The sequence below is a fragment of the Amblyomma americanum genome, chromosome 3, assembly GCF_052857255.1.
Source record: "Amblyomma americanum isolate KBUSLIRL-KWMA chromosome 3, ASM5285725v1, whole genome shotgun sequence".
Classification (NCBI taxonomy): Eukaryota; Metazoa; Arthropoda; class Arachnida; order Ixodida; family Ixodidae; genus Amblyomma; species Amblyomma americanum.
In genome coordinates this window covers 191,043,513-191,069,959 of record NC_135499.1, presented here as the reverse complement: position 1 = coordinate 191,069,959, position 26,447 = coordinate 191,043,513, and the positions used below count along the sequence as shown (strand labels likewise).

General features: G+C 45.7%; 1 protein-coding gene across 1 annotated transcript in view; it reads left to right on the top strand.

Annotated features, from left to right (window-relative positions):
- The window catches only part of LOC144125707 (venom factor-like), an 88,896-nt gene that overhangs the window by 24,777 nt on the left and 37,672 nt on the right, over positions 1 to 26,447 (top strand). The window contains exons 14-25 of the mRNA XM_077659339.1: positions 3,829 to 3,984; positions 4,826 to 4,949; positions 6,004 to 6,048; positions 6,463 to 6,642; positions 12,243 to 12,372; positions 13,410 to 13,638; positions 13,771 to 13,983; positions 14,856 to 14,961; positions 19,019 to 19,123; positions 20,412 to 20,600; positions 24,061 to 24,136; positions 25,978 to 26,134. Of these exons, the coding sequence (XP_077515465.1) occupies positions 3,829 to 3,984; positions 4,826 to 4,949; positions 6,004 to 6,048; positions 6,463 to 6,642; positions 12,243 to 12,372; positions 13,410 to 13,638; positions 13,771 to 13,983; positions 14,856 to 14,961; positions 19,019 to 19,123; positions 20,412 to 20,600; positions 24,061 to 24,136; positions 25,978 to 26,134 (1,710 nt within the window). The remainder of the gene's footprint in view (positions 1 to 3,828; positions 3,985 to 4,825; positions 4,950 to 6,003; positions 6,049 to 6,462; positions 6,643 to 12,242; positions 12,373 to 13,409; positions 13,639 to 13,770; positions 13,984 to 14,855; positions 14,962 to 19,018; positions 19,124 to 20,411; positions 20,601 to 24,060; positions 24,137 to 25,977; positions 26,135 to 26,447) is intronic.

Genomic DNA, 26,447 nt, shown 5'->3' with positions numbered 1-26,447 from the left:
TGCTTACCGCGGCCGGCGCAAAACTTGCGTCGTTATTCCTGAATATATGAACTAAGGCCACCCAGAGTTAACGGGCCTGGCGAGGGCCAGTTGGTCCTAAAGGGCCACTGAACGCGCATATCAAACTAGGCAAGATGGATAGGCTTATTCCACGGGGACACTGCCTCTCAGTAGGGTGGTGTACGCATAATCTTGGCGAACGCGCCTCTACTGGTTGAACGCTTTTCTCGTGAATCACCCTCCGTTGCCCTCTGGCGCCTCACGTACGGCGTGCACGATGAATCGCGCTAGGCAACCCTTCACTTTTAAGGGGCCAAATGAGAGGTGATGGTGCATGCGTGTGAAACTTCTCAGATATCTCTCATCACATCTAAAAGCATATTCGTCTTTTGACTGCGCAGAAAACACCGTAGACCATGCCACTCGCATAGCTCTTCACACGTTGACAACGCGCATCCATGCGCGTCTCTGTATGAGCGCGTAAATGGACGGATGAAGGGAGAGCGGAACTGCTTCGCCGGCCGCGTAGCAAACACAAAGATAGAGACGGTTTCGAGCTTGCGGTTGCAGGCAGCTTGCGTGCACCGAATGCGAGGCGGAAGCTCCAGCGCTCGTGTTTGTCACTAACATTTCTCTTCGTGGTCTGTTTTGCGCTGTTTTAGTTACGAGACCTTTCGCACTGTCGGCTATGCTCGCCGCACAGCTTTCCTCGTATATGAACGGTAATTGCCGGTCGAGACGGTGAATACGTCCTGCGCCGCCACTGCACCAATGTTCGTAATAGCATGGCGCGACGTGCTGTTACACAATTTTCTGGATTATAAAAGCCTTCTTTCCGGTTCAAAATGACTTATCTGCCATGAGGTAGGCCTACCCTGTAAGTCCTTCGTATTTTGCTTTAGTGCCCCTTAAAAGCTGATCCGAGGCTAGCGAAGCACTATATGAAAGATAGGGCGCGGAGTGGACGTAGGGAGACTGAATGGTAGTGGGGCATTCCAGAGGGCAGTTATATCATGCAGGGGAAGATGCATGTCCTAGGAAGAAAGCCCCTTATAAACACCTATTTCGCTAAACAGAGGCTCTATGCTTCAGGGCAGTTTTAGCATGCACTTGAAGATTTATGCCCTACGAAGAAAGTCCCTGCTAAACGCCTATCTTGCTAAACAGAGGGCATAAGCTTCAGGGCAGTTTTAGCATGCAGGGGAAGACTTATGCCCTAGGAAGAAAGCCCCTGCTAACGCCTATCTTGCTACAAAGAGGGAATATGCTTCAGGGCAGTTTTAGCATGCAGGGGTAGATTTATGCCCTAGGAAGAAATCCCCTGCTAAACAGCTGTCGTGGTAAACAGAGGGCATATGCTTAAGGGCTGTTTTAGCATGCAGGGGTAGATTGATGTCCTAGGAAGGAAGCCCCTGCTAAACGCCTATCTTGCTAAACAGAGGGAATATGCTTCAGGGCAGTTTTAGCATGCAGGGGAAGATTTATGTCCTAGGAAGAAAGTCTCTGCTGAACGCCTACTTGCTAAACAGAGGGCATATGCTTCAGGGCAGTTTTAGCACGCAGGGGAAGATTTCGCTCTTAGGAAGAAAGTCCCAGCTAAACGCCTATCTTGCTACACAGAGGGAATATGCTTCAGGGCAGGTTAAGCATGCACGTGAAGATTTATGGCCTCAGAAGAAAGCCCCTGCTAAACACCTATCTTGCTAAAGAGAAGGCATATGCTTCGGGGCTGATTTAGCACGCAGGGGAACATTTATGTCCTAGGAAGAAAGCCCCTGATAAACGTTTAACTTTCTACAAAGAGGGAATATGCTTCAGGGCAGTTTTAGCATGCACGGGAAGAATTATGTCCTAAAAAGAAAGCCCGAGCTAACCGCCTACCTTGCTAAACAGAGGGCATATGCTTCAGGGCAGTTTTAGCATGCAGGGGTAGATTTATGTCCTAGGAAGAAAGCCCCTGCTAAACAGCTAACTAGCTAAACAGAGGGTCTATGCTTTAGGGCAGTTTTAGCATGCACTTGAAGATTCATGCCCTAGGAAGAAAGCTCCTGCTCAACACCTATTTTGATAAAGAGAAAGCATATGCTTCAGGGCAGTTTTAGCATGAGAAGGAAGATTTATGTCCTAGGAAGAAAGCCCCTGATAAACACCTGTCTTGCTAAACAGAGGGCATATGCTTCTGGGCAATTTTAGCATGCAGGGGTAGATTTATGTCCTAGGAAGAAATCCCCTGCTAAACAGCTATCCTGGTAAACAGAGTGCATATGCTTCAGGGCAGTTTTAGAATGCAGGGGAAGATCTATGTCCTAGGAAGAAAGCCCCTGCTAAAGACCTGTCTTGCTAAAGAGAAGGCATATGCTTCGGGGCCGTTTTAGCATGCAGGGGAATATTTATGTCCTAGGAAGAAAGCCCCTGCTAAACACCCATCTTGCTGAACAGAGGGCTAATGCTTCAGGGCAGTTATATCATGCAGAGGAAGAAACACGTCTTAGGAAGAAAGTCCCAGATAACGCCTATCTTGCTACACAGAGGCAATATGCTTCAGGGTTGTTTTAGCATGCAGGGGAAGATTTCTGTCCTAAGAAGAAAGCTTCTGCTAAACACCTCTCTTGCTAAACAGAGGGCATGTGCTTCTGGGCAGTTTTAGTATGCAGAGGTAAATTTGTGTCCTAGGAAGAAAGCGCCTGCTAAACAGCTATCTTGCTAAACAGAAGGCATAAGCTTCAGGGCAGTTTTAGCATGCAGAGGAAGAATTATTTCCTAGAAAGAAAGCCCTTGCTAAACGCCTATATTGCTTAACAGAGGGCATAAGTTTCAAGCCACTTTTAACATGCAGGGGTAGATTTATGTCCTAGGAAGAAAGTCCCTGCTAAGCACCTATCTTGCTAAACATAGGGCATAAGCTTCAGGGCAGTTTTAGCATGCAGGGGAAGATTTATGTCCTAGGAAGAAAGCCCCTGCTAAACGCCTATCTTGCTACACGGAGGGAATATGCCTCAGGGCAGTTTTATCATGCACGGGAAGATTTATGTCCTAGGAAGAAAGCCCCTGCTAAACAGCTGTCTCGCTAAACAGATGGCATATGCTTCAGGGCAGTTTTAGCGTGCAGGGGAAGATCGATGTCCTAGGAAGAAAGCCCCTGCTAAACGCCTATCTTTTTAAGCAGAGGGCATATACTTCAGGGCCGTTTTAGCTTGCAGGGGATGATTTATGTGCTAGGAAGAAAGCCTCTGCTAAACACCTATCTTTCTAAACAGAGGGTATATGCTTCAGAGCCGTTATAACATGCAGGGAAGAACTATGTCCTAGGAAGAAAGCCCCTGCTAAACACCTCTCATGCTAAACAGAGGGCATATGCTTCAGGGCAGTTTCAGAATACAGGGAAAGATTTATGTCCTAATAAGAAAGCCCCTGCTAAACACCTACCTATCTTGCAAAACAGAGGGCATATGCTTCAGGGCAGTTTTATTATGCAGGGGAAGATTTATGTCTCGGAAAAAACCCCTGCTAAACGCCCATCTTGCTACAGAGAGAGAATATGCTTCAGGGCAGTTTTAGCATGCAGGGGTAGATTTATTTTCTAGGAAGAAAGCCCCTGCTAAACACCTATCTTTCTAAACAGAGGGCATATGCCTCAGGGCAGTTTATCATGAACGGGAAGATTTATGTCCTAGGAAGAAATCCCCTGCTAAACACCTATCTTGCTGAAGAGATTTAAGGGACAGCTTGGGGTCCAGAAAGCTTTCTCTTCAGAAGACTGCTGGCATCTTGGGTCGCTTGTTCGCTGGCACCTACACTCCATTCATGATTCTTGGTCATTCGGTGCAGTTCACTTTGACCCGGAGAACCCCTGGAGCAGTGCTGGAACCCGGTTCTATTGAGAAGCTCTTGCTGAAGGGTAGAGAAGGCACACGAGTTGGCTTGCTGGGCGTGGACCAGGCAGTATACCTTCTGCGACGCAAGGACCTCCTAACGCGAAAGAAGGTGAGCGAAGCCTATAAAGACCCCTGATGACTGAATACAGCCGAATCACGAAATTGTTAAGAATAGAGCAGTCGCCTAGTCAACCTGCTGGCAGCAGCAGTATTTGTAGCTGATCCATCCTTGTACCTCGTGCGAAGGAAAATAAAATTTGAATTGATTTGATTTGTACAGAACCATGGTAATGACCCCTGATCATTACAGCGTAAGCTTCGATGATACAAAATACAGCGGTAAAGAACAAAAGCCAAACCCAGAGGAATAGCGGGGTAGCTTGGATCACTGTGTGTAATGGGAGATCAACACCTATCTCTGGGCTGCAACGTGTTACGTGCTTGATATTCACACCTATCTAGACGGCTGCTCAGCACCGCCAAATTCGATTGCTCAATATGAAAATTTGCACTGACGATGTACGTTTTGTTTGGTTACAGGATTTGGTACTGGGTGCCTTGATAGCTCCGCACAGAAAACTCCGACGTTCTCGTCGTAACTATTTAAAGGCTGTTATTAAATGTTCCACCTCTGTCAGGGGGCACTCCGAGACACAGGCATGACAGCTTTTTGTTTGAATCAACAAAAATTGCGTTAAAAAATTATTTTTGGTAGTTTCGCTCCAGGACACAGCATTACTACAAGAGATCGTAGAAATGCTACAAATGCTATCAGTGTGAATTATTAGAACGGCTACCGTGGGCTGAGACGGGCCTCTGATTGTACTTCTGTGCCAGGATGCTTCTTTTCGGTTCAGTGGCGCCCCTTCTGCGTGAGGTTTGTCGCAATAAGGAGAGTTCACTGATTAGTGTAACGTGGACAACTCGCGTGCGCATTGGTTCTTTTGCAGGTGTTCCAGTCCATGGAAGCGAAGGACATGGGCAACGGACAGGACGCTGGCAGGAAAGCGGTGGAAACCCTTGCGAATGCGGGCGTTGTGCTGCTCACATCACAGGCCAGCTACGGCGCACCAGGCAGGGAAACATTTTCACACTCTGTGTGTAGACAAAGTGCTGCGTGTAGTGAAATAGTAGTGCGTCCTCTGTCGCCCTTTTTCCTATGAGTATACGCGTTCTGCGCATTGCGCACTGGAGTCTATATTCTAGGACATGCAATAGAAAACAAGTGTAGCCATGTGGTAATGTGTTCGCAATTGCTGTCGCAGAGAAAAAAAAATTGAGGACATTGCTGATGAGGATAATAATACTGCGACATAATGCGACGTCATCAGATTCCAGCATGACTCTCAACGATTTAGCATTTAGTGAAAAAGGCTCGCGCAGAACCTTCGCATACGAAAGCAAGTTGTTCAACCTGCGTAGCTTTTCACATGCAGTGGCCTGTGCGACGAAAAGCAGGATAAGCCTCATCCTCTGGGGCGCCGTTTACTGTCTCTTTAATTTAGCTCCTAAACTTTAATTGTCTCGTCTGTGCAATATTTCTTGTTGTAAAGGCGAAATTTTACCCGCATGCGCTCGGATGTTGTGGTGAGTCTGCTGACAACCTTAGTAGCAGTCTTATGATATCTACATGTCTTTTTGAGGCATCACACGTAAGCTACAATTCAGAAGAAAATACATCCGTACAGTAGGCTGCTGTTACGACCCCCTGGCCGCACTTAAGTGACGTAAAGTGCCTAAGCGCTGCGTCTTTCACGAGGCCTGTAGAAGTGTGTGGAACATCGTACGAACACCGTTATTAATCTCGATCTCATCCTAATCGTTTTCGGCTGCCTCGCTTCCTTATTTGATGGGTCAATACATACCACAAAATAGTTTTTTTTCAGGCTGTCACGCCGTAGAAAGTAATGCTGCACGCCACAGTGAGAGAGAACATCAATCGCTATTACTCAGTACTGAGCATTTATTGTCATGATGCAGTAATATGGCAATAAAATGTGATGAGGCATTCCACAAATTTTGAACTTTTACTCATCAACCGAACAGAGCGCCTGTGTTTTGTGTATGTCTTGTAATACTCGACATCAAAGAAAGCAGCCTGTTTTAAGAATGTGACTTCTTGTTTCAGCGGTAGAGAGACGGCGCGCAAAACGTGAAATCAAGCTGGACATAGGTAAGCAACACTTTATTTTGAGAGCAACCAACTTTAGCCTGATTTACCTCTGTGCCACGCAACTAAGGCTTGAAGGCCTGCGACGTCAGACGCCGGACGTTATCGCTTTGCGCTAGCGATGGTTCGAATGCAGCTCGTGGAGCTACCAGCTTTTATTTCTCGTGTGTTTACAATTCTGGCGAAATTTATGCCCTTGGAAACAGAGGGTTTCAACTTAAGCTGCGGGTTTAGTTTTCGGTATAAAGTTTGATTCAGACTGCCGGAAACAGGAGGCTATAAGCATCTCATGCTTTATATGACAAGTCCTCTCGATGGCCCCACCACTGCGCTCCACTTCAAATCTTGCATTCCCTTTCGTGCACTAGTGGCCATGGTATGATGAAATGGTGGTGCAAAGGAGGTTTTACTCCGCAGTGAAAGAGTACGAAAACGAGACGCTCCGAGACTGCTGCTCGCGGGGGATGCAGCCTGACCAGCTCCTACGCAGTTGCTCGGAACGCGAGGAGGCTCTGCTCAGCTATCTGGATGCCGGCGTGGCCCTCTACACGATAGAATGTGTCGCAGCCTTTCGCAAGTGCTGCATCCATGTCGAAGGTATGGAAAGCTACGCCAGAACTCACCACGTTCCTTTTGGCGCTTTTGCGCATTGTGGATTTGTTGCAGGAAACTGAGAATTTCACCGTAGCCCTTGACGAAAGCGCCATGAGGCGCGAATTTCAGCTCGTTTACTAACAAAAAGATGCCTTTCCGGTGGCTCAAACTTCAATTTTAAGATGGTGAAGCCGCGAAGCATTCAGCTTGTACGAAAAACTAGAGAAATGGCAACAATACGTACACAGATAACCCTCTCTGTAAGTATCTTGTGTGGTCAAAAGAAAATTTTGAGGGCAGACAATGGCCCTCAAAGATACACTGAAGGCAGCTCCATTCTGTTATCGCTCTGGCTCTTTCTGAACAAATTTAACCTTTGTCCGGCAGTAGAAAACTTTTTGTGATTGACAAAACTGAATTAAAATGCTTCCCACCACTTGATTCAAACTTGTGACATCCTTACCAAGAAGGGCTGGTTGCCGCCGTTTTAAACCTGAAAATTGGCATAATATAGCCTTTGGAACCCTTCAGAAAAAGTTCGGAGTAAGCAGTTGATTTGTGAAATCGGGCGATGATAGCGACACCCTTATTTCGTTTTTTTTTTAAACTTCTATCTTATAGAAGCCAGTCGGTCGGTACAGGCCAATTTCAATTCGTCCTCTGCATCTCTTTAAGTTATCACGGGGCTCCATTCTCCCTCCACGGGCTTTGCAGTGGTCATATTAAAGCGGTCTGAGCTTCTGGGCGGCATCGCACGCATCACACTAAACTGGCGCAGTGGAGTCAGTGGCAGATCGGGGAGATTCCGATGGTGGCTCTGGCTTTGTGGACGAGCACCTTCGCCTGCCTTGGCACTCCTCTGAAAGTTCAAATAAAGACCGCATCTGATTAGGCAGCTGTATGACCGAAAAAAAAGGCGGTGATTTAGCTCTGGTTAAACCTGGAGTGACGCGATAGCTACAGCTGGCTGAGTGCAACGTTACTAGATAGGGTCAGTTTTAAAACTCCCCTATCTCCCCATGCATCGGCGGCGTCTCCATTCCTGCGCCTATTGCCATGTGGCGGAACCGTCTCATCCGGCTCAGCTTACTGCCGCAACTGCCGTTCGCGGCCGTGCGCGGTGGTTCGTTGGTATCGGGCTGCTGACGCGCGCTCACCTTTTAGAGTCACAGAATTAAGCATTTTATTTCGCAGGCTGTAAGTCCTGGTTGTGCCGCTTGCCATAAATAGCATATTTATAATTCTGCACGTAATTGCAGCCTAGAAGAAAAAAAGAGGCGGAGATCTTTCCACACGCATAGCATGCGCCGCCCTATGCAGCTATACACTTTCATCATTTGTGCCTTGTTGAACGAATATGTGGCTGAAATGCATTCATTGTTACTCAATGTCATGCTAGAAAAGCACACGATACTTTTTTTCGTATCCAAATTTTACGGATCTCAACCAGCCTCTATTTAAGCGAGAATGCCTCTAAAGAAACTTTGCCTTCTTCTTTGCTGCCTTTGCTTGCACACTGGGGAGCTTTTGCTGCCTCAGAAACCTGCATAAAAATGCATGCGTGTAACTAGATAAAACTTTATCATTCGGGCGCAAAGCTATTCTGAGTGCGTGGAGCAGCCTACAGGGACGAGAGGTTTTTCGAAGGTTCCTGCACCATACCCCAAAACAAGTCACCTAACACTTCGTTGTCCTGTGTCTTCTGTTCAGTGAGAGATTCAATGGCATTAAGCATTTGTAAAAGGGCCCTAGATGGGTGCTTTAAAGCACCAGATACGAAATACCTCATCTCTGTGAGGACAGCTACTGGTTGGACATGATTGGCAGCAGTGATGGTTTAGAGGTAGTTCTGGCAGCTAGAAAACCTGCTGGCTTTCTTTACAACATAGCCTGCAAGATAGTAAAAAACAGCTTCAAATGGAGTGGCACGATTGCAGTCATGCTGGTTTGGATCCGACGTTGAAGAATCCTTGAAGTGAATTTTGTGAAGCATCTGTCTGAGTTTTTTCCTCTCTGTCTTGTTTTCTTGAAAGAGCAGCTAGCCTCTCGCCGCTGAGGCTCTCTTCAACTGTCACCAACATCGGATCTGCAATCGCCAGAGCAGTTTACTTTTGTCGCTATTTTTAAAGGCGTGTAGGGGCAAAGCAGCCTGAATATCTGGCTGAACTGCGTCATTGTTGGGTGGTCTTCGTCTCCGCCAAAGCTCCGTACCACATCAAAAATGCGCTATGGGTAAAAAGATTAAAGAAATTGTTTACTTGTGGGGCGAAGGAAGTGACCAGTAAGAATAAAAGCAACATATACGTATACTTACTTCCAAGGGATCCTGATTAATCTTTGCAGTCATGGCGTGTAGGACATTCTTGTCATGCAACAGAGAAATTATATCCAGAACAGACATGAGGGTCACGCGGAGAGGCTATGTTGTCATCTGAGAGGAAAAAAGCCTCGTGTTTTGCTGGAGGCTGTTTTTTTTTCGGTTGTGTTCAGCAATTCAAGGAAATCTTGAATGACCACAACACCGCACAAAAGAAATGCACACAATTATGTATTATTTTGTTGCCTTCAGTAAACAGCAATTACTTGAATACAGAAAAAAGTCAATATTACCTTGATCTGGCGAGAGTTCTTCAATCCCTCAAGTAAAAACTTGCAATCTCAGCATTGAAGAGATCATTCATGCGCAAGGTGAATCTTTCTGTGCCCTCTGTGTTTTGAAAGCCTGCTGTACGTTGCTCTCTATAAAACTTTAATCCTATTCCAACACTTCTGCTAAACAGCTGAAAAAAATATGCATGTTAAATAAAGAAAGAAATGCAAAGAACATGCACGTTCAAACTTGATTGACAGTTGCAAATGTTTAAAATATGCAAAGACAGCCAGGGTGACCAAATAGCACTGAAGCTTATGAATGCACCTGAGTTGCCAGCCGGATATTAATTTTTTTCAGCTTTCCAGGGTTCACATGCGGCGCTGTAAGTTTTGGGACGACTTTTAGGTGTGCCTTCTTTTCTGTGTCGAAGAGATGCTGAATATCCTTAAAATTAATGCAGTCAGAGGCAGCCTGCAATAAAGAACAAGGTAACAGTTATATCATATTGAATCCTTTAAAGAATGTTTGGACTGTTTCCAGGGCTATCTGATTGTAGCCATGCTCACATGGCACACCTGAAATAATCTGGTTTAAGCGGCTCCACTTTGGATGTGTAAGCAGCTTCATGCTGCGCAACAAATTATATGTCTTAGGACTGGCAATGCGTAGCAAAAGGCAGTTCATGATCCACGCTCGTGTGTATCTTATCCCCTGCGGTCGTTTTGCTTCAACTTGCCTTAAAGAATTTTCAAAGGCCACTTGCTGCAGTGCAGGCAACGAGTTCAATGCTTTCCTTATCGCCTCTGAACGCTCATTCTTCAGCTGCTTCTTTAAGGTATTTATGTTCTTCACAAAGAAAGCTCTGACCGCTGCTGCACTCAGGGCCTTCTTGTGAAGATTCTTTATCTCCTTCATGAACGCCACACGCTCTTTCTTCTGGCACGTTTCCTTAACTTTCCTTTTCTTTTGCGTGCGGCATCTAGCATATATTGGCTGCACTGAAATAGTTTCACACACACTCCCAACGACAGTGCCGCCCTGGCAGACGCGCAGCTTATTTAATGAATCCACCAGGGAGTTTATGTCATTGACGTTGCGAATGCGCACCTTTGTAAACGCCTTCGCGGCGCGCCCGTAAGCACTTGCCGCGGCCACATCATCTTCACCCACAGCAACACACTTCTCAATCCGCAGTAGCCTGTTTTCGGACTTGTGTGTGTAGATTGCGATGAATTAGGCGCCTTCGTCTTCAACGATCTTTTTTTTCCAGGACCTCGGCATTTGAACACATTCTATGTCGCTTAGGCTGAATTGCGTATCTTCAAAGCTTGAAAAACTGGCGTCCTGATCACTTCTGCACTGCAATTCGCTGCGCTGTTCAATTCTTCCGCTTGTGCTGTATCGTACTTTGCGCTTCTTAGCTGGAGGCTTTGTCATGTATGCGGGAAGATTAGGAAAAACTTTCGGAATAGCCCCACTTACGAGGGCCCACTTACCGCGAGGCATTTCCACTGGTTTGCCGTCATTGCGTGCACGTAATTTTTGAGGACATCCTGGTCGTGGAAGTGGACGTCGCATACTCTCGACTTGGCTGATAACTCCCTGTCAGCACCCGGGATGGCTCGATTCCGTGCAGCACGCATGGCGTCGTCGCTGGGTGCAGAAAAGTAATGCCGTGACGAGCTGCTCGTGTCGTTCCGGTAGCCGCTCGTGCAGCCCGGCACGCTACACGTGGGCATGGTGACCGCTTGCTAATCGCAAACATCAAGCGACCAAGATCTTCCCGCACGCATCCACCGCAGAAGTCGGAAAGGCCAAGACGAGTCGCGACGCGCAGCTCCGTCGCAGTCGCGCCTGGTCGCGCCGGCGTGGCAGGTGGAGCCGGATTTGACAGCAGCGCCACTAAAGCGCGAACCGGTGGTGGTTCCGCGCAACAGAGCGGAGTTTTGAAACTGACCCTATCTAGTAACGTTGGCTGAGTGAAACTTGGTCACGTGACCAACCACGTGAACAACCACGTGATCAGCCAGGGTGCCGCACCGCCGGCAGCTGCTCCGCACCACGTGACCAACCACGTGACAGCGTGGCGGCGCAGCCACAGGGTGGCGCGCTGCCACGCTGAAGGCTCGATATGCTACCGTAATGTAGGCATCGCTACAAAAAGAAAAGTGGTAGCATTCATAAAAATAGGAAATGTCCGCCCAGCAATTTCGCAGCTACATAAATTTCTTCCTAACCCGTTTTTAAAAGGCTTAATGCAGTTCAGCGCCTCTTAAACTTTAATACAATAGCATCAGAATTCTGGTCTCAACTAAACCCCGCCGATTTCCGGTGTCACTATCTTAGCTTACTCGTTGAGAGAGTTCACGTGACCTTGCTACGTCATCACATCTCCGCGGCAGACGGCAGCCTGAAAACCATAGTAGGCGGCAATTAAATTAATGATTGGTCGAGAGAACCACCATATTTTGTGACGTTATCGCAACGTGCCCACAGGGTTGTGAGCAACGTAGTTGGTATAGACGAGGCTAGATAAAGAAGGGAAATCAAAAATTAGAAAGTGCGATATATGAAAAGGTCGGCACCGTCACAGAATAGCGGATACCCTGCATCGGTAGCTAGCGCTAAGAATATGGTGATTGATAGATCGGCACTATCAAAGAAACTGATGCAAACACACACAGAAATGGTAACAGAAGCTGCGACAGATGTGAAATATAATGCTATCGCTTCCCGCTCTAAAGGTTACTTATTAGGCACACCCATAGCTTTTTTTCTTTCTTTCGGCAGCTTGTGCCTACGGCGCCGCATCACTTCATTTGGGTTGTACCGGTAGACACAGCAGTGTAGACATACACCCTTCACCTGCCTTTGCTCCAAGCTGTCCTTAGTTTAAGTTGAAGGCAGAGGATCGCAGCATTGGTCAGGTGCTGGCCGGTGACGCACTAACCCCGACGGGTTTGCAACACGCAGAAAGTTCGCTTAATTGGTCCTTTTTTCTCACTTTCAGACAACCAGGCTGTCGGAAGGTCATCTGCAGAGGAAGCCGACGTGTTGGGCATGAGCAACTTCAAAGATTTAGAGGGTGAAGAAAGGCGAAACTTTAGAGAGACGTGGATATTCAATCAACTAACCCTACGGTAGGCAGCCTTCCTCAAAATAATGATTTCCACGCCGTTGTTTAATTGCAGAACTTTGGACTGACTGAATGCTCATGTGGTGAACTCGGTTCGGACTCATTAGTTATTTCCGCTTTTTAGTAATCCATCATCATTAACTATATTTTAATGCAGAGTTCATGTCATTTTTCCCCACATGCACGAAAAAGGAGGCGTTTTTGTCCAGCATTTAACATTGACGAAGTTGTTAACTTTATCCTGGCTTGGAAGTAAATCGTCTAAGCGTTGTAACGAATTCATTTTTTTTTTATTGACGCCTAGTCGTGACTACAATTCTTTTGAAAGGCGTACCTACATGAGTGATGCTAACTCTCCAGATCAGGAATTGTACCACGTATTTGCAAATGAAATTCACAGGTTTCTTGCACACAATCTTTACGAAGTATTTGCACTCTTTTAGAACTGCGTATTCAGAAGCTTTGTTTATTTAAAGATTTAGCTGTTGACTGCAATTACTGAGAGAGAATGAGCAATTCGAGGAAAAAAGCAGATGTATTGAAGTTCGCCTTCGTTTCAGGAAGCGCGCAAGGGCAGATCATGGAATAAAACATCACGCGATATCAGGAGCGCTCTTAATGGGCACTTAACTGCATTTAGTGCACTTTTCACTCATCAATATATGGTGAAAGTTATTTTTCTTTCAACGATTATGACAAATGAAGTTATGAGAAGCAAGTTGTGGCAGCTCTTAAAATGTGAGTGGGTAAGGCACAGGCTAACATAAGGTCTGGAAGAGGGGCGGCTCAAGCAGATTAATTCTGAATTTTAATCGCAGTAATTGCCTAAAGCCAGGCCCTTTGCTTTGTAGTAGCATTAGGTTACCTAAATTCGTACATAATTAGTTAATAGCGTAGCTGATCACAGCGATGTGCAACGACTCCCAAAGTACAGAGGTATCCAACCAGGTATCTGACCATGAAACACGCTCCGGCAAAGATGAATGAATACGCATGTGCGATCATTTTTGCTCTACATGCTTTCTTTGTGCAACATTCTAGGGAACATGGAGAGGCTAGCCTTGAGGTGACCGTCCCAGACTCGATCACCACGTGGGAGGTCAGCGCTGTGGGCGTGGCCCCATCTGGCGGGATATGTGTACTTGATCCTCTCCAGATTCCGGTCTTCAAGAAGCTCTTCGTCGAAGTCAACCTCCCTTACTCCGTGATCAAGGAGGAACAGATCGAGATACCGGCGACGGTGTACAACTACGACCACAAGGATCTCAAGGCAGGCCTTTGTTCTGTTGGGACTGATTTGTGCCTGGGAGCTAACTTTGCAGCATCTCCTTTCGCATATGTTTGTTGAAAATAAGGGCGCAACGTGACACCCATCAGAACATAAACGTGCCGTTCTGCGCAGGTTAGGGTGGCGATGCTCGGGACGAAGGACGTGTGCTCGGGTGTCAAAGAAGGCAAGCCTTCATCGGTGCGCACGCTGACCGTGCCGGCGGGACAGGGCCGCACGGTGGTCTTCCCCGTGGTGCCGTTGGCTGCTGGCGAGAGGGAGATCCGCGTGGCCGCCCTTAGCGATGGGTCAGCTAGGGACTCTGTCAAAGTGATGCTCAGGGTAGAGGTGAGTCTCTTCCAGCTTTATGGCCCGCCAGAGCAACTTCATAAGTCATCAGTCTGGTCAACTAAATCTTTTTGCGCTTCTATGTTAAAGTGGCGCCAATCATCTACAAAATTTTTCACGGTGTGGGATCGTGGATAAGGCTGCATTCTTGCGTTGTTCCGCTATCCACTGAAGTGGTGTTAGTTCCAGCAGGTGGAGCACGCATATTCCCTCATGCTTCTGTTTTTTGTCGACCTCCTTCCTGCAGGATTTTTTTTTTCTCGCGAACCGGTATCCGTGAAACTTTTGTCTCTGACTTTACGTGACTCGTACAACCTTTGTCAAAAATAAGGAGCTCGAGAGGTTTGCTGCTAAGCCTCGTGGTCGGAATTCAGCAGCCCCTGTCGATGTCCAAACTTGTGAGAGGTGACGACGAGAGTTCCTCCCAGGATCATAATTTTTGCGAAGCTGGCGATGTTTAACGAGCCGCACAGCATGGTCGTGAAGTAAGCTGCTTGGGCTCTTAACGCGATACAAAAGCCGTGCATTGCTTTTAGATAGATTTACAGATAAAGAGGAGGAGGGAAAGGCAGGGATGTTAACCAGAAAGGGGTTCCGTTGGCTACACTGCACTGGGAAAGCGGACTTAGGGGACTAAAAGGTGGAATAAAGAAGGGGAAAAGGTATACTTGAGAGCGACTGGAGTGAGTGACAAATTGTGACAGCGTTTTGCGTGTGTGTGTTATGCATTGCTTTTAAAAAGCTGCTCTATCAGTGCTCTTTTGTTTTCCCAGGCGATGTCTCTGATAACGAAAAGGAGAGTACTCCCCATTATCCCATTCTCTCCTGTTGGCCAAGATTGACAAATGTGTGGCCATATCTCTATTTTCTAGCCACCTGGTGTCAGCAAGAATGAGAGCTTCAATCTCATTCTCGACCCTCAAAACACACAGAAACGGCCAGCGCGGAACGTCGCGAGCCCCACGTACAGCTACGAAGGTGAGGAAAATAATTTCTGACAGACCTGTCGGTATAACGGTTTGAACGTCAAGATCTCGGTCTATTATGCTGAGAAGCCTTCATGTTTTAACATATTTGTGCATATTACTTAACACCATCCTCCTTTAAAGGCCAATCAATTTATACGGATCATTCCGTCTAGGTCATGTTGGTAGCTTGAGATAAAGGATCGGATGCCAAGAAGCGATATTCATTTTGAAAGGATTTATGCGGAAAACACTGCGGAATTACCGTTTTCTTCATATTTCTATAATTTCTGGAAGTTCTCGCTTGGAATAGCTCGAATTAGGCTGCCACAAAGATCTTTACCAGTGATGACACCGGATTTCGTTCTTTTCGTGGCAGCTAGTTCCCAGGTACTGGGTGGGCACTTTTAAGGTACAATGGAAGAAGCATGGTCTGTAAAAGGCTCACGTAATCGCTGCCGCAGTTGACCTATTGCTAGATATCTGGGGTAGTGTTGTAGATGAAAAACGCTTAAGCAAATACTGCTCAAAACCTTACCACCAATTAATCAAGTCTCATGTGTTTATATATATATATATATATATATATATATATATATATATATATATATATATATATATATATATATATATATATATATATATATATATATATATATATATATATATATATATATATATATATATATAGCAGACAAGGTAAAGGAAATGAGGGCCTCGTTTGACAAACTACAGAGATCCAACAGTCACCGACACATTAAACTTCTAAAATTAACCTCGCCCTACTCTTCAGTTTTGTTATCTCTAATATTTCAGCAATCACTCGATACAGGGTGCCTACCGGAAGATTGGAAATCAGCATTAGTGATACCGGTATTTAAATCTGGTAATACAACAGACCCTAATAATTACAGACCTATATCACTGACATCTATCTGCTGCAAATTACTGGAACACATCCTATACTCTCACATTATAGCCTATCTTAACGATAATAACCTGCTCCTCAATAGCCAACATGGCTTTCGCCAAAATCGCTCATGTCAGACGCAACCTTATGAACTTGTAACAGATATTCACATTTCTTTGCATAGATTGATTAGTACAGACGCCATTTTTATTGACTTTTCTAAAGCTTTCGACCGAGTACCTCATAATCGACTAAAACTGAAAGTTAGAAACCTACAGCTTAACTACAACACGACGCGATGGATTGAGGAGTTCCTAACGAACTGATTTCAAGTAATCAGTCTCAACAACTGCTTTTCCAACCGCACTCACGTCACTTCGGGTGTTCCTCAAGGATCCGTCCTTGGGCCACTGCTATTTTTAATATACATAAATGACATCGCAACTAATATTACCTCACAAATACGTCTCTTCGCAGATGACTGCGTCTTGTATAATGAAATAAGCTGCCCTGCCGACATCTCTGTGTTGCAGTCTGATTTATCAAAACTAACTGACTTGTGTGACACATGGCAGATGGAAATTAACATAGCCAAAACTAAACACGTAAAATTTGCTTCGATACCTCGACCTACCTCTGACCAATATGCAATACGCGGTATTACTGTTGACTCAGTATCTTCAATCAAGTACTTGGGTGTCCTGTTCACCTCCAATTTAAGCTGGAATGCTCACATTGAACACATCACCACAAAAGCATGCTCTTATCAGGCCTTCTTTAGAATATGCGTCAATAATTTGGCACCCCCATCACTCTAATCTCACGAACCTACTCGAATCAGTTCAAAATAAAGCTGCGCGGTTCATCTTAACTTCATACTCGCGATATCAAAGTGTGTCCGCCTTAAAGAAATTACTTAATCTCCCTCCACTTGACATGCGCAGGAAATTATCACGGTTGACCTTCTCCCATAGCCTTTACCACAGCAACACTGCATTCGCTCGAGCCCATATTCTTCCCGCTCCCCACATCTCTACCCGCACAGACCATGTTCATAAAGTAAAACCTATATTTGCCAGGACTAACGCTTATCAAAATTCGCCTCTAGTTTTATCTGTTGCCGAATGGAACTCGCTACCTGCAAACATTGTCTCGCTTACGGAATCATCATCATTTCATGCAGCACTGCTAACCTTTTTAGAGTGTGTCAACCTGTCCGAAACCACATTTCCTTGATTATTTACTTAAACAGTGTTTTCAAGTGCTTGGCATTGTGTAAAATTTATTCCGCTTCATCTGATATGTATCTGTGTAGGCTGTTTACCTAAATGTTTATTTGATTGTATCCTTAAACTCGTGTTCCGATGGGTACTGATTGTTTGCTTCACATTTTAGGTTCTTATGTGTGTTTCACGCTACTAAACATTGTATAAACTTCGTTACTCTTTCCTTTCTTTCTTTCTTTCTTTGTTTGATTCTGCTAGATGTTTTTTATGGTTCCTAATGCCTTCATATATTTACATTGTACAGATTTCACTCATGCTTGAACTTTTTCGTCCCCCGCCTATGTAATGCCCTAATGGGCCCTTAGGGTACTCAAATAAATAAATAAATAAATAAATAAATAAATAAATAAATAAATAAATAAATAAATAAATAAATAAATAAATAAATAAATAAATAAATAAATAAAATATACGTATTATTATCCCACTGATCAGCTCTACACATTAAAAAAAATTAGACATTCCCCTATGCACCTTCGTTCCGGTAACTGTTGGATCCCTTAATATATATATATATATATATATATATATATATATATATATATATATATATATATATATATATATATATATATATATATATATATATATATATATATATATATATATATATATATATATCGACCCACCCACACGGAACCCTGTGCTAAATATAAGCCACCTGTCAGTGCCGCGTGCTGTACTACAGGGTGGCCTTTGGAGATATTTGTTGCGTAACTAAGCTGCCTTGTGGTTTCCAAAAAGCCACCAGAGGCAACAAAAGCACAGGGAAAAACCAAAAGCTCAAAAACCGGGCTTGTGCAGTCGTGCGCAAAACTAAAAGACCCCCTACCCATCGCGTTCCGAACATTGCCGCTCTACACGGTGGCGCCAACTGACGAAGCCCTTCTGCTGTTAAGGACGGCGCCATGGGCCGGTCTCGATAGTAGGAGGGCCCTCTCACTTTTTCCCACGACTCTTCTTCCATTGATGCCTGCGGAGATCGGCGTGATTTGCGTAAACTTCCCCGAGCTTTTTAGAGGAGAAAGAAATCGTCCCTTTAACCCCTTACACTGGTACTTTAGTACTGGGATAAGCATAAAAGTACTCGGGTGCGACCTACAGCATGTGTATTCGCACTCAAAATTAGCTTTGGGCTAGATTTTGCATTATGGTGCAAAACACTTCGCGTAGTGGTTTCCGCACAGAGCTACGCTTAGCCTCTTCTTGACCGTGCTTAAATCAATTGAATTGACTATAACTGAACTGAAATGGAATTTATTCCCATCTACTACAGGTTTATGACAGAATAGGCGCGCGGAAAAGCTATCGAAAGGACTGCTGGACAGATTCATGGAAATTAAACTGGGTGCCGGAATGAAGCACTCTGATTTATATTGTGGTGATAATAATTGAAATCTAGAAGAGTGCGGTGAGGGGCTAGTTGGTACTGCCTAGGCATTGTAAGACCTACAAGTATGATGAGAAAGAATGCACTCCGCTTTTCGGCAGGACTAAAGTTATCGGACGCGCAAGGAATAAGAAAGAATGTAAAATTATCGAAGTCTTGGAAATCGTGAGATTCGGGCCTGAGAAACGCGATAGCGAAGCTTCTATACACTTGTACCGCAAGGAGTTGGAGTTTCCTGGTTTGACGAGATGATTATGGCTTCTGTCTTTGTGGTTGGTGCGCAGGCGCTTTGTTGTTGAAGGAGGTAGGCGTTTGTGCAATAAACCAGTTGTTGGTCTGCGCTTGTCCCGTGTGGTTATTCTCTCTTGTCCTGTCCTTATTGCGCAGTTATTCATTGCTCTCATAATGATAATAATTACCGCCCTCTGCTGAAGCAGTGGTGCCTTGTCTTTAAGATGGTGCGCCTGAAACATGCTGTCCGCAGAAAAGTTCGGGCTTGGAGGCAAGCAACTCATCCAGATGAAGCGGCCTGGCCGATCCCCTAAGGAAGTGATTCCTGGCTCCGAACGCTGTGAGATCGACATCGTTGGTGAGCACGCATTGTCTATTGCATTGGACAGCTGTGCTTATATTGAGAGATTGTTTCAATAAACGTGAGAAAAAGATGTCTTGTGTGGAAGCTGTTCTGAGGTGCACGCTTAGAAACCATCTAGTTCGAGATTTTGGCGCAGGAAGAAAGGTTGCTTGTGGCAAGCTTCACACAGATGTAGTCTGTTCATTGCCACGTAGTACGCTTTTTTAATTAAGAGCCCTGGTGTTGTCAGCCACCGCTTGATATTTGCGAACAGGTGCTTTTGTATAGAGCAAAGTTGCACGTCGTTGCGATACGCGGCAGTGCTAGACGTGCTTCAGGTTTGTCCACAAGATATCCCTATAATTAGTGCACTAACACTTGCTGGCTATAAGTACTCGCCGTGTTTGTCACGTAACGATGGGTGCAGCCCACTTCACTTCTACTAGAACTCATTGCTATCTATTAAAAAAAACAGCCGTCAGATTATGAACGCCAGACATACACATCGAGCGAGAACGTCGACATGTACAGCCAGCACACCTTCTGAAGAAAATTCTGGCAAACGACATGTGCTCGGAAGCTCGCTTTTTGATTACTTGCACCTGTGAATCTCTACGCACAGATACTGGAGGGCAGTATACTCATACAGCACCAACTGCTGTGGTAAGCACGTTTCATCCAGCCTAGGGAGAGACGTTGTTAGGAGTGGGAGGAGAAGCAACAAGTTTGAAAGAGCTGATTCATGTTTGGATAGTCGAAAAAGTTCAATATTTCGATCATATGACAGTGCAGTCCAGCGCCTGCCTCAAGATCGTTTCTGTGGAAACAAAATTGGCAGTATTCTAAAACCATCTCCGAGTTGCGCTTCCTAATCCACACGCACATTTTTCTTACAGCAGTGTTTATTGCCTCCAGGCTCTAAAGAGATGATAGCTCGAATGGGAAAACGTTTATGCCATAAGTGCGAAAACAGCGAGTATTGTTGGAATGTTCACAACAAAATGCGGATACTGCATCGCCAACCCTTCTTGCAGTGGCAAACGCATAAAAAGTGTTCAGGGCTCTGTAGCAATATCAAGAGTGAATACAGTATACGAATTGTATACTTAAGTGTTCAGAGCAAGTATTATTACTGGGCCCGTTCATTACTAGTGCTGATTAGGATCTGTGGTGCCCTATTAATCAGTACTATGCCCACTTTAGAATGCCGTAGTCTCTCTTCAGTCAGGTGATGTTCGGCTTAAATCCGTCGCCGAACTCCGTAATTGTTTTTCCATTCTGTTTTCTCGTGCCTACCCTGCAGGTGATGACATGGGCGCTGCTTTGGAGGCGTCCGTAAAGAACCCGGGAACGCTTCTGAGGATGCCACATGGCTGCGGTGAACAGACCATGATCGGCCTGGCACCAACGCTGTACGCCTACGAGTATCTGAAGACCGCCAGCCGCATATCGCCCGTAGACGAGGACAGAGCGCTGGGCTTCATCAGCAGTGGTACGTGATTTATATCCGGCCACTCGGCGCTCAACACCTGCTTCGGTCTTCATTACAGCTCTTGTTGTCGGAAATTCTTCGAACATCCCTAACTAAAGCAATAGGACCGAGGACCTAAAGTACTTGCTCTGGCGGAAAGCAAAAATGCCGTCATCGCAGATGCTGTACTCGCGAGAATTATGACGGCATAGGCATATTTGACATCCGTAGTCTCCTGAACATGTCAGATATGTTCCAGTGCTCGTGCTCGCCTTTTTCCTTTGGGCTTTAGAATAATTCTCAGTAGCACTTCCTCTGCTGGTTTCTTAAAACACATCGCACCTTAGCTATCGCGGATGCCTTGCATATCGGTACAGGGCATTTTGCGAAAATCTTCACGGGCGTGTCTGTCATGAATGCGTTTTCTACAAAGAATTCCAAAGAGCGACGTTAAGTGCCCTGCGCTCACACAGAATGCGCCTGCCAGGAAAGCAGGAGTCTTAGTGATTATTGTTGCGTTGTGCCCAATGTTTGTGCTGGCCCTTCCCTTGTTTAGTCATGAATGCAAGCATTGCTTGATTTCCGCTTGTGAAATTAAGCTGGTAAATTCGCACCTATGCGTTTTCTGTACATGAAAAAATTGCCTTGACTATCGGCAAAGCGCCTTTTATTATTTTCATTTACGTGGTTTGCTTATTGTGTTTTGCTGCCTTCACTCCGCAGGAAAAGCCATCATTTTGTCGTGGCATTGACATCTGTGCGGACAAAGAACTGCATCTTCCACAAACATTGTTTTCTCATTAGCAGCACTGAGTCATCTCTAGTCATCTTTAAAAAGTTCTTTTTTTAATTTGACGAGTATTTAAGGTGCACTAAAGCAATATTTTATTTCTTACCCTTTAAGCCCTGGATTTTCTATTTTTGCATATATTTTTTTGCTTCGCATATTTGACACCGCAAGTACTCCAGAAACATGCCTGAGCAAAAACTAAGTCATTTGTGTTATTATTTGTCGATTTACAATCATGTCGTCAATACTGCACATCAGGACTCAGTGGTTGTGAAAGGCAGCGAAAACCTTATTTATTCAGAGGTGGAGAACACAATCCTTGCAAACACACTAATTGTTCATGTGGAAGCCTCTGAAGCAGTTTCGAGCCTTGACAAGACACTGGTGGACGTTGCATTTTTCGCACACGATACGGGTTTGTCCTGTGTATCCCTCGAGCTTACAACGCTGTTCCCTGCTGTCAGTACGAAGAGGCCAGTGTCCTGCCTTATCAAACTTGATGTCTTGTACAGGCCTATTTTCAGCATATCTTGCTTTTTTCGAAGTCACCAGAGGGGAGAGTGACGGCCTTCCTCGCTTTTGCATCTTTGGCAGGCTGCCGGCTTGTGCAAGTGCTTCACTAATATGGAGGATGAAGCCGAGAAAGTCCAGTTGCTTTTCAGGCATCAGCCCTCGTGAAGCTGCATCACGTCTATGCTCCAGCCGTGCCTTCAAAACTGAGGCATTGATAACGGGAAATGTCGTCCTCTGCGTGCACTTTCGCGACCGAATCTTCGTACAGTAGAGGTATACAAGGAAGTCGGTTTTATCGACACCACCCATGCTGCTGTTGTACATCCTGACAAGAGCTGGGCGTTTCAGTTCAATGTAGCACTTATATGTCTCGCTCCATCGCCTGGCGGTGTCCTCGTCCTCGACGGCCACAAAGTTCGATGCCATGGTCATAGCTTTGTTGTCATACCATCGCGTGACGGCTACTTTTCCGTCCTTGCTGACATGGAAGCTGAAGTTCCGGGGCCATTTTTCTTTAGAACTTTCTCTGACTCTATTTGGCATTTTTCACAACTTTTGGTTCGAACAGTTCCTGCCGCAAATATTTCCTTGTCTAGCAGCGCGCGCAGGAGAGATGGCGATGTTAAAATAATTTTCGAAAAATAGTCTGTGTCCCTTGTCGCAGGGACCTGTCACACCACATTGTTGCTTGTGGCTTTCTTCTAACCACGTCGTTGACACCTGATACGGCAGCGAAAATGCACGATGCCAGACTCTCCACAAAACATGAAGATTTTTATACCGCGGGGGTGTGGTCTCCCTTCCACATAGTTTTATATCCAGCTTTCCCTTGAAGGGAACAATTTGCTCATCGATACACAATCGCTCCTCCACATGCAGTGCCTGATACCTTTCTTCGAATTTATCAAGAAGAGATTTTAACTTCCAGAGGCGATCATCACGGTCAAGCTGAGACACGTCAACAATGTTGAGATTGTTTTTCACCTTTTCAAAGCGGTTGCGTGAGAGCTCGGTAGATGCAACCAGCCTAGTCTTCATTTCCGACTTCCAATATAACCGCAGCCTTGGGTATGGCATGAAGCCCATGACGAGGTGAAGTGCAGAGTTGTCGGATCTCTTGTTCGTTTGTGTTCACAGATTTGCCTTCTTGCAGTAGAGAATACTGGTTCGTCTTTTCGGCTAGTTCAATTAATACGCTCCTCGGAATGTAGCGACAGAAATACTCCCACGGTGAGCGCATTTTTTCGACAGCAATCAATGAAGCAAATTCTTCGCACTCAAAATTTGTGTCCGGTTTTACGAACTTATTCCTTGTCCATGCAGCTGTCGATGGTTTGCAATCATCGTCCGAGCTTTCATCCTCACTTTCCACCTGTTCTGGCTCAGGCTGCTCAAACTCGTCACCGCTGTCGGAAGATCCGTCGATTTCTCTCTCCACATCAGACAAGTTTCGATTATCAAGTTCTCGGAAAACTGCGTCCGTGAATTCCTCCAGATGCCTAGAACGCAAGTTGTGGTGGGAATAGAATTAATCTGTCGGTATACACGGTATAGGCGGGCCTGAAAAAAGAAAAAAGACGCACTGAAATCGCACGCAATGGCAAGCCGACGGCACGCCATATACAACCAGAAAGCCGTGTTGTCGTCAAAACCGCACACGGAAAAAACATCTTCTTACAAGCAATATCACGATGCAATGACACTTATTCAGGTACATGCATTCTCTGCAGTCTGTTTAGACACTATAAAAAAATCGCAACGTAAACTACGCAGGGGTTATTCAATTATGAAAAAAAGCGCACGTACCTGATGGCCTGTCCGCCATTTTTGTTATTGTCATTTCTTCTTCCTCGTTCGACCCGGCTCTGTAGAGTCACGTGACTGACCATGGCGGTGGCCCTAGTACTTCCAATAGTACAATGGGGGAAAATACAAGCAGTTTCGATTCATTTTCATGCTTAAATTCCGATTGTAAGTCCTGTCGTCATTTGACGAGACCAGGGCAGAAAGGGCTAAAGTGCCCTGAATTGCGCTAAAGGGCGCTAAATTGGGCTAAAGTGCGTGTAAGAACGACTCGTCCCCTGCATTTCGCTGTTGTTGGCGGTTATGAAAAAATAAGAAAAGCTCGCACCGTTATTGTGGTTTTTCTGTGCGAACAAATGCTTCGCCCTATTCCAGGCTACCAGCGGATCCTCAATTTCCGGAAACCTGACGGGTCCTTCGCGGTTTGGAATCATTACAGGTCCAGTCTATGGTGAGTGTGTTTAGAGCACATTTTTCAGCAGTTCACATTCAATGGTGTTACTAAATCCTTGCTCTTGTAAGTCAAAGGTGTTGAGCTTCTTAACACTCGTTGAAGCGTTCCTATACTCTCGCCGAATGGAGGAAAAAAATCTTGCTGGCCTTCTTAACCACATTATTAAGGCAGAAAATGTGATAGCCTATAGTTTGCCTCCTATGGTGTCTACTTCAGTGTCTAATCACTTTCTTGAGAAATTCCCGCCAAAACTAAGGCTGGAAGCGGTTTCGGTTTATGGGGGCTTAATATTTCAGTCACTCAGGCTATAAGGGACGCCGTAGTGAAGGGCTTCGGAAATGTCGACCACCTGTGGTTCTTTAACGTGCACTAACATTGAACAGTTCATGGGACCCTTGAATTTTGCCTCCATCGAAATTCGACCACCGCGGCCGGGATCTAACCCGGGCCTTTTGGGTCAGCAGCCGAGCGCCGTAACCACAGAGCCACAGCGGCGGCTTCCAGTGTCCTTATATGGTACACATCAGTCATTGCCTTCTAGAATGTTCATGTACCTTCCATTGAATTATCTTATGAGATTTTACTAAACCAACCCACTTATTCACCTTAATTCCCCCACTAATCCACCTTAACTCATTTTCTGAGGTGGGAGGGTGGGTTTCTACCAAAATTTTGGGGTAATTTAGAATTTAGGGGAGTGGACGAACTTCCAAATCTTGGAAGCCATCAGATTTTTAAATTTCGCTCCACTCCATCATTGATCCACTGGCGGTCACGTGGAGTTGATGACCTCCCAGCCCACTCAGTGGAATTCCTACATCAAGGGGAGCCTTCATAACAATACTGGAATAGTGGTGCAGCGGTTAAACATGCACCACTGCTCCGTCAGGTGACTGCCTCAAACACAGCCACCGGTGAGGCTTGTGACACCCAGGTGCTCTTCCCGAGCTCCCGTAAGGCGCATGCTCAGCGCCACGATGGGCAGGTGGCAGTTGCATTGAATAGGGCAATGTTGCGAAGTTTGTTCACATTCCGGTGGGCAGGATGTGATGGCGTCACAAGGCCCCGCGACCTCTCTCGACCAGACAGCGAATTTCGTGACTCAGAAGTCTGATTTTTAGTACAAAAGCACCACTTAAGACGATACCAACCAAGAATATGATGTGAAGCCTAAAAGTAACTCGTGCAAGCTCAGGTTAGTTCGGAGTAGCGTCGCTCCTGCATGCTGTAGACAATGGGAGGGTGACCTTGGCCAAACCGAGCAAAGCAACAGCCCATGCAGAAATGAAATAAATATTGCCCCGCTTCATTTCGAACCCGCGGCGGCGCGAGCAGATCAGCTTCTCTGGCCACTGCACTAGGGCACTACGCTGCCGCGGCATCCGATCGCACCTTGTGTTAAAAATGCGACTCAATCTCGCGTTGTGCATTGCACATCGTTTACATCAGCTTCCATCTTCGGCGAGAACAGATCATATCAGCTTAACCTCGATAACAGCTCAGCCTCAGTCTAATACGCCAGACGTGCCGACGGCCGGGCAATGAGCCAACCACGATAAACACGTGCATTCGGACGTCTACTCGGTTTAACTATGGACTAACCCTGCCACTTTTTTTTGTGAAACGACATTATAAGTGCTATTTTATTAAAAATCTTAGCAAGCAATATTGGTCTTCTAAATCATATGGTGTACTGAAGGAGCAGCAGGGTGGCCTCCAAAGCTGAAATGGGAGGCCGCGGGTGAAGCAGCGATTACACCTGTTTGCTAGTGGCACTGTACAATAACCTTGTGCGATACACGACGTCGCACGCGTGTCTCACTCTCATGTCCTCGCAGGCTAACAGCATTCGTGGTGAGAACTTTGTGCGAAGCCCGGAAGTCTATCCTCATCGACGAGAAGGTCGTCACAAGTGGGCTCCGTTACATTTTGACCCAGCAGAAGCAGGACGGCAGTTTCCACGACATATCCAACCTAATCCACGGTGACCTCCTGGTTTGTGCCCCATCGTTTTTCAGTACAGAACTGGGTGTCTTATTGATGCAGCGTGGTTCTTTCGCCTAGACGGCTGAAACGATCCTTTGGTCAGGCAAGCAAAAGTAAAGACCACGTTGCTCAGGCGCTTGCAGTAAGATCACTAAGCTCGCTTTAGGAGACTCCGCTAAGAGTGCTCTGCGCCCTCAGAGCACCAATATTGGAGGATTATTACGCACGAGTTACTGGCTTGTACTCGCATGGCTCAGATACTTGGGCTCCAGTACGAGTGTACATGTTGGGAAAACCTTGTTGCACTTAAGCGCACAGCGTA